The 8,405-nt window shown below is 32.9% G+C and overlaps 1 protein-coding gene across 1 annotated transcript; it reads left to right on the forward strand.

The window, feature by feature from the left end:
• Positions 1–814: 814 nt before the first annotated feature.
• LOC128774602 (RNA-binding motif protein, X chromosome-like) lies at positions 815–7,460 on the forward strand. Its single transcript, XM_053893668.1, has 5 exons — positions 815–1,356; positions 4,275–4,389; positions 5,492–5,617; positions 5,692–5,780; positions 6,536–7,460. The coding sequence occupies exons 1-5, from the start codon at positions 1,233–1,235 to the stop codon at positions 6,844–6,846; spliced, it is 765 nt and encodes a 254-aa protein (XP_053749643.1). The 5' UTR covers positions 815–1,232; the 3' UTR covers positions 6,847–7,460.
• Positions 7,461–8,405: the final 945 nt, after the last annotated feature.

Raw genomic sequence — 8,405 nt, forward strand, 5'->3', positions numbered from 1 at the left:
TCCATCTTTTCTTTATTGTGGAAGTTATTTCATTGCATCACAAAAATATTGGGGAATCTTTACAAATATGCAAGAGAAAATAAAATCACTCAAAATACATGTTTCATGCATAATACTTCATATTTCAGGATTAACCTTGCAGTATTGTTTTCCATGTGTGCATGTGCAAACATCTATGCAAATCTCTTCATTTTGAAAGAAGGGTTTTCTTCCTTGGTTTTTTGTAGAAAAAACAACAACTTGGATTTGGGAAAATATAGGAAATAATATAGAGCTTTTTTTAGATTTTTGAAGATGGGTTTATTCAGAAAGAAATTTAAAAGCTGCTGCTTCACAAATAGTGTGTACCTTTATCGTGTGTGGGAGGGATAATGAGTTACTGAAAATGGTATTTATGAACTTTTCAGAGAAATCTTTTTTATTCATTATGAAAGGGAGTCACTTCATGTACCACATAAACTTTATTTCTTCTATTAACCAGTCTCCAAATCAAACATTGGGCTTCCATTTTTCATAATTAAGTGTGATTTTTAGGAAATGGCTCCTAAAGTGGAATTGCAAGGTTTGACCCATTTAAAACACACTAAATTGATCATGAGAAAATTTTAGTATTTTTGCCATGTTTCAAAAATTCATATTTTTCTTACCTATAACAATACTGGGGACTTTTTCTAGTTGAAAAGATAAACAAATGATTTTTGATGATTTAATATGTATATCTTAAACTATTAAAATTGAACAGAACATAGTTTTTTTCATTGATGTAAAATTGCTGTTATTTTGTAAGTGAACTTTAAGAATAGTATGTTAATTTACTCTCAAGATACTTCATTTTTAAAATATATTCCCCTTTTCATTTTTTAAAATAACTTTATTTATGCCTATGTGTTCTATTTTTCAAAAGCTTTCTTGACACCAGGATAATAGAGCAATTACTTACCATTTTTCTCCACTCTTTCAGTTTTCCCCAAATGTGTGTCTCTTTCATATGAATATAAAATGCTTCTTAAATTTTTCTGGGTTTTCCAAGTTGATTTTCATAAGAAGTCTTTGAACTCTATTTATGTCTTACTAGGAAACACTTTTAGTTTATACAAGATGAATGCCTAAAACAATAATATTGTGTAGTAAAGATTTTTAAACAATAATTGAAACTTGATCATTAAAAATTCTACTTACTAAAAAGATTTCATTTAAATACAGATGATCGTGAATATACTGTTAATCTCAACATGAGTTCTTCCAGGGGACCCTTTCCAGTTAAAAGAGGTTCATCTTCAAGAAGTGGAAGTCCTCCTCCAAAAAAATCTGCTCCTTCTGCCCCAGGGCGTAGCAGTAGAGGGATTGGAGGAAGAGGTAAATTCTATAAATTAAAAAGGCAATAGTTTCTTATAAATGAAAATCACTTATTTTCAACTGAGTGTTTAAATTTCAAGAAGCACAGTGGAATGTGAGGAAACATATGGGGCTTATTTAGTGATCATAACCTATTTTTGGTGAGGAACTAATTGTTCAGGTTCTAACTGTATATGCAGTAGATAATTAGCAAACATCAGTGGGGGAAATTTTGCCTTTAAGGTCCATGTTTGCTATGGAACTCTTCATTTTTCTTACAGTTCTTGTGAGCATGGTTTGATTAGCAGGCTTCTTTTTTCACATGGATTCAAGGTCAATATTTTCATGAAAATGTCCCATGAGAGAATATTTTCATGTATAGCATAGGTTGGCTATGTATTTTGATCACCTGGTTTATATTAGTTACAAACAATAACTACAAGTTATAAACAAAACAATACTTCTTTTTTTCTTTCTGAGTTTGGACCATAATGGTGTTCTGCTATACAATTTTTGCTTGAAATGTGGGTGGTGGTGGATACACACTTAACCTCAGTGTGAGTTCTTCAAAAGGATCTGTGCTAGTAATGCCCCAATGTAAAAGTTACCAGAAAGCTCAGTATTAAAATCATAAGCTTATGTGTAAATCATTGGTTTTGTTCTGTGAGTATACGAAGAAATATGTAAGTACATAGAAGATACATTTTCTGCTACCAAGAATTCTCTCACTGGGAAGGAAATATGTTATATAAGTATTTCATCCTTAATAAATTTAGAAATTAGCTGGGAAGATACTGTACACATGGATAGTTATTTAATTTAAAAAATTAAGGCTTGATAGACTTAAAGGAGACTGACATTTTAAGTTGGGGGAATATGAAGTGCACTTAGGCATGAAGTATATAGAAGACATTAAGACTGGTGGAGACCTCAGTTATAAAATACATGGAAGACATTAAGATTGGTGGAGAGCCCATGTTTTAAATTCTTAGGTAGTAGTCCTTAGGGAATTTCAAATTACTTAAGACAAATTAAAGCAAGAGATGAGTATCATCAAATACACTAACATAATTTTGACAAGTAGGTGTAAGATTTTGGATTGAACAGAAAAGGAAGCAAGAGGGCATAGAAAACTTTTGAGTGAAGAAATAAATACCATCTTTTAATTGAGAGAAATCTGAAAACTTTAGTTCTCTTAATTTAGTATTGCTATTTAAACCTTGTTATATAGAAATTGCCATTATCATATTTACCCTTCTGAGGATCTGGTAGAACGTCAAGTGTAATTTGCTGTAATTAAGTGTATTTTGCTGTTGACAAAATACACAAGAAGCCTACACATTTCCAATGAAAGAATTAAATACTGAGCCAAAAAATAAATAAATGAAGGTTGAATTCTAGGAACTAATCATAAGAATTAATATGTGAAGAGAATATTTATGGGAGAAAGTTTTCTTATTTTGAAAAATGTACAGTACTTTCAAATTAGCCCCTAAAAAGTATTGCTAATGAAACACTAGAAATCAGTATTGCCATCATTAAAAAGACCAAGCTATCTACCATTTGGTGTGGTAAATTAGAAAATATTGTGTATGTAAAGAGTTTGAAATGTAATACACTATGATATGATACTACTGTTGGTGTGAGTGGGATGAATTGGCAGTCAATCATTTCTCTAGCTGAAAGAAGATACATACGTACTTCAGTCAGTGAGAAGTTTGAAGGTTTTACACCTGTTCTTTGTGCTGTTAACATTCATTAGCAATTCCTATGAATGTAAAAAGAAGTAAGGGGCGTGAAATTTCTTCTAGCTAGAGCAGTTTTAATCACTGAATGATTTCATTGCATGTGAATCTTGGGTTTAAACATTGTAAGAAATACTGGCTTTGAAGGGATAGTGGAATATAGAAAGCCATGGAAAATGTTTAGGTGATACCACGAACATTTAGGAATTTAAAGAAAAACATCATTGTAAATTAGCAAAATCATAGAGGAAGCAGGGTATATTACATATGCAGGTACTAGAAATTTGCAGTTGGGGGTTGTAAATAGAAAATGATTCTTAAAGCAGGAGAAGGCACGATTCTTTTAATGGAATGAAGAGATGAAATAAATAAAGGAAATGATATATAAAAGAAATGGAGAGTTTTAAATTGAACCTTAATTATGCAGTGAGCTGGCTACAGAAAAGACAATCTAGGAAACTGATGAATAATAGGGTAATTATTTAATACATTAAAGTTACTTAATGCCTTTGCTGTGTTAATACTTGGGACACTGAACAAGTATTCTTGGCAGTGTTAGTATATATACACAGGTAAAAGATAAGAAAACATGGAGTATCTTGAGACCTAAAATAGTGGCTAAAAATAGCATTAAAAGACTAAGGAAAGCGTGTAGATGGAGTTTGAAAATAAATTAAAATAACTTATCCTTATAAATACTGTGTTTTTGAACAGCCATCAGAACATTTAACTAGGACTGCAGTAACAAGGTTTGAATACAAAAAGAATAGTTCGGTTGTAATGGGATCTTATAATGGAGAGTATATTGAACACTGAGAGTAAAAATAATGATTAATAGACTTTCAGGTAACCTAAACAAGAGATAGATTAAGTAAGACCATAGCAAATAGGGGAGAAAAGCTGCCAGAGGAAAATAGGCAGATTTAATCACTGAATATGTGGAAGTAGCTACAAAGTTGCTTATATTTAGAACTTTTTTTTAGCAGTTGATGGTAATTTAAAGATTATGCAAAATTTATGTATGGAGTGGAAGATATCAGAAGATAAAACATTCAAGAAATATATGTAAAGATGCAGACAAAAAATGAACATAAATATCCTAAAGGAGAAACCTGTAAGAATTGTGGAAAGAAATCCGTGTTTTGATATCATAAAAGTTACTGAGACACTTACTTCAGAATCTTTAAATTAAAGGTCCATTGTCCCATGGAAGAGAAAACTATGGAGGTCCTTCGCGCAGAGAGCCGGTCTCTTCCCGGAGAGATGACTATATGTCACCAAGAGATGATGGTTACAATACTAAAGATAGGTAAAGGGGGGGTCCCTGGGTGACTCAATAGTAGGTTAAGCATACTACTCCTGATTTCAACTCAGATCATAACTTCAGAGTTGTGAGATCAAACCCCACATTGGGCTCTGCTCTGAGTGTGTTTGAGGTTCTGTCACACTAATGTGTGCTCTTTCTTTTGCAAAAATTAACTTTTTAAAAAGATACATAAGGGAAAACAAAGTATATAAATTGTCAATGCATTTTTTGTTGTTGAAGTTCTAACATAAAGCTAAGTATTTTTGAGTTAACAATTTAGAAATATTTAGTACATTTACAGCGTTCTATAATCACCACACTTTACCTACTTACAAAATATTTCATCATCCTACAGTAAAACCCTGTAACATTAAGGGTTGCCTGCACCCTTCCCTAGAGCCTGACAAACACCCATCTGATTCTGTCTCTGTTGATTTACCTATTCTGGATATATCATACTAATGGAATGAGACCATATGGCTTCTTTCCTCTAGCATAAGTGTTCTCCGTATTCCTCCGTATTGTAGTATGAATCCTTCTGGTTATTTTAATGGCTTATTATATTCCGTTGTGCATATAATAAATATAATCTGGGTTACTATCATCATAGTACATTTTTGAACATTGATAGTATTTCAGTACCTGTTTTCAGTTCTTTTGGGTGTATACTTAGGGGTGGAAATTCATGGTTGTGCAGTAATTCTGTTTAATTTTCTAAGGAACTAACTTTTCCCACATGGATTGTACTTACTTTGCAGTTCTGTCATCGAAGTACAAATTTGAATTTCTCAGCATTACTAACTTGATACTAAGATATTACTAACTTGATACTAAGTTGATATTTTCCATTTTTTAAGCTATTATAGCCAACTTACTAGGTGTGAGGTAGTATTTTGATTTGTATTTTATTAGCTAATGATCAACTGAGCATCTTTTCATGTGCTTGTTGGCCATGTGTGTATCATCTTTGGAAAATAAGTGTATTCAAGGGTGCCCATTGAAAAAAGTTGTTTTCTTTTTTTTTTTTTTTTTTTTTTGGTCAGAGTTTTAAAATATATTCTGGGAATTAGGAATTACATTTTAACAATTTACTTGTTTATTTAAGTTATTCGAGCAGAGATTATCCAAGTTCCCGGGACACCAAGGATTATTCTCCATCACCTAGAAACTATGCATACCGTTACTATGACCATTCAAGTTCTCGGGATGAACATTACTCTAGAGGATATAGGTACTGAAAGTTTTCATTTTTATCAAATAGCTGCTTGAAAGTCTTAATTCTTACATTAATATTTTTTTATTTAGTGATCGTGATAGCTATGGTGGAGGTCGTGAGAGAGATTATTCTGAACATTCAAGTGGAGGCTCTTACAGAGAATCATACGAGAGTTACGGTACGAGTCCAGTTTTTCCTGATAAATCATAGAATTAGATTTAACAGGCAAGATTGGTATGTATATTGTTACATCTAATTCCACAAAGGGAAAACTATAGAATGATATTCTGATTAGTTTGAAGATCCTTGAATTACTTTAATAGTACATTTAAACTAACAATGCCTTTGTGGCTAAACTGACAGTCCCCTCTTATCCCTAGTTAGAGAAAAAATACTTAAATACAAGGAAGGGAGGAGCGCTTGGTTGGGTTGGCTTTGTGGGCTAAATATCTAACTCTTGATTTTAGTTCAGGTTATGATCTCATGGTTCACAGCATGGGTTTGAGTTCAGGGTAGGGCACTGCACGGACAGTATGGAGCCTACTTAGGATTTTCTCTCAACCTTTGCCACTCTCTCTCTCCCCTGCATGCACATACTGTATCACAAAATAAATACACATTAAATAACAAGAAAGGGACAGTGTTCAACAGTAGAAAGCATAAGAACAGCATGAAGATCAGGATTTCAGTCCTTTTTCAGAAACTGTTAGAACATTTACTTCAAGTAACCTGTTTAACCTGAAAAATACTACATTTATACTTCTTTTTAAGTTTAAAATACCTTGATTAGTGCAGCATAATATTTTCTCAGCAGAGGCAGATAAAAACCTATCTCTTCCAAATATTTAGTACTTGAACTAGAATCACAGTGCAATGATACTCTCCAAAATTGTCATGTAGTTAGTTGTTTTTACTTGGTCATTGACTTTGCAGGTAGCTCCCGTGGTGCACCACCAGCACGAGGACCTCCTCTGACTTACAGTGGAAGCAGTCGCTATGATGGTTGTAGCTGCACACGTGATGGATACGGTGGAAGTAGAGAAAGTTACTCAAGCAGCCGGAATGATGTCTATTTAAGTGGTCGTGAGCATGGTGGCAGACAGGAACGAGGGTTTCCACCTTCCATGGATAGGGTGTACCCTGCTCTTCGTGAATCATATGGTAGCTCAAGTTATGGGGGTTCCAGAGGTGGTCATGGGGGAAACCGATCTGAAAGAGGAGGCCGTAGCAAATACTACAAATAAGTTATGTGCCAGTTTTTCTTTGTTTGTTTTTGCAAAGAGAAATTTTAAATGCTACTTTTTTCTGCTTTATTGCATTGGTTAATAAAAGAAAAATGTTACCCTTGTGGGGGCAGGCACACTTTTATTTGCCCTCCATGCATTTTTGGTAAGAAAAAAACATTCAAAGTAATTTCATAATAATTAGTGTTAATTGAGGAATATTACAGAAGTTATTTGAAAATAGTGTCTGTATTGTTAAAACTTTTAGCATAAGTTTCCATAAAATGGTATTTCCTTTATTATTTTACTATTTAGCTATAAAAAATGTGAAAGCAAATTTGTTTGAAAGGTGAATTGCACTGTTTGCCTGAAAATTTCCTTTGTGTTGGAAATAAATGCATACAATATAAATGCATACAAAATCTGTACTCTGAAAGAAAAAAAAATGTTACTTTTGGGGAGAGGCATACATTAACTTTTCCTTCCATGATTTTTTTGGATAAGATGAAAAGCATTTTTCAAAGTAGTTTCATAATTGTTAATGTTAATTGATGAAAACTAGAGAAGTTGTTTAAATGTAATTGTCTGTATTAAGAATTTCAGAGTAAACATTTCCACTAAATGGTTATTTCCTATGTGGTTTTACTGTTGACTTAAAAAAATGAGAAAGCAAATGTGTATGGAAGGTAAATTGCATTGTTCGCCTAATTTTCTTTTTGTGTCTGAATGAATATAAATGCATATAATATAAAGTGGCATGTTCTTTTCTCCACAGCAAGCTGTGCCTGTTTTCCACGTGGGCATACTAAGCCATTTATATATTGTTTGCAAGTTTAAATGTGTAAAACAGTTTGAGAAATGGATTACAAAAGAATGTTTGCTTCATTACTTTAAAATCTTACGTATACTTTATTATTCCAAAGGAATGGTATAAGTTGAAAGAAAAATTAGATACAGGAGGAAACAAAAATACTGGAAATCTATAATTAAGTATCCATTTCCTTTCCCAGATTAAAGCAGATGACCAGAGTGGGAACAATGGTCATAAAATCAGTTTTCCACCTGTGTCAAAACTGAACCAGTTAACGTTACAGAGAGTTAAGATGATGTGAATTTTGTCAAATGCTTTCTCTGCATCTATTGAGAGGATCTTATGGTTCTTGTCCTTTCTTTTATTGATGTGATGAATCATGTTAATTGTTTTGCAGATGTTGAATCAGCCCTGCTTGGTGGTGGTGAATAATTTTTTTTTTAATGTATTGTTGGATCCGGTTAGCTAATATCTTGTTGAGAATTTTTGCATCCTGTTCATCAGGGAAATTGGTCTGTAGTCCTCCTTTATAGTGTGGTCTCTGTTTGGTGTTGGAATCAAGGTAATGACAGCTTCATAGAGTTTGGAAGTTTTCCTTCCATTCCTGTTTTTTGGAACAGCTTCAAGAGAATAGGTGTTAACTCTTCCGTAAATGTTTGCTGGAATTCCCCCGGAAAGCTGTCTGGCCCTGGACTCTTGTTTTTTTGGCAGAGTTTTGATTACTAATTTGATTTCCTTACTGGTTATGGGGCTGTTCAAATTTTCCTTT

The sequence above is a fragment of the Panthera pardus genome, unplaced genomic scaffold (genome assembly GCF_024362965.1).
Source record: "Panthera pardus isolate Hobbes unplaced genomic scaffold, ASM2436296v1 HiC_scaffold_337, whole genome shotgun sequence".
Lineage (NCBI taxonomy): Eukaryota > Metazoa > Chordata > Mammalia > Carnivora > Felidae > Panthera > Panthera pardus.

Excerpts from the sequence above, each read along its gene's own strand:
- LOC128774602 (XM_053893668.1), top strand. The coding sequence starts at position 1,233 with ATGAGTTCTTCCAGGGGACCCTTTCCAGTTAAAAGAGGTTCATCTTCA. Across the intron at positions 1,357-4,274 it reads TAGAGGGATTGGAGGAAGAG|GTCCATTGTCCCATGGAAGA; the intron begins GTAAATTCTATA and ends TTTAAATTAAAG. Across the intron at positions 5,781-6,535 it reads AGAATCATACGAGAGTTACG|GTAGCTCCCGTGGTGCACCA; the intron begins GTACGAGTCCAG and ends TTGACTTTGCAG.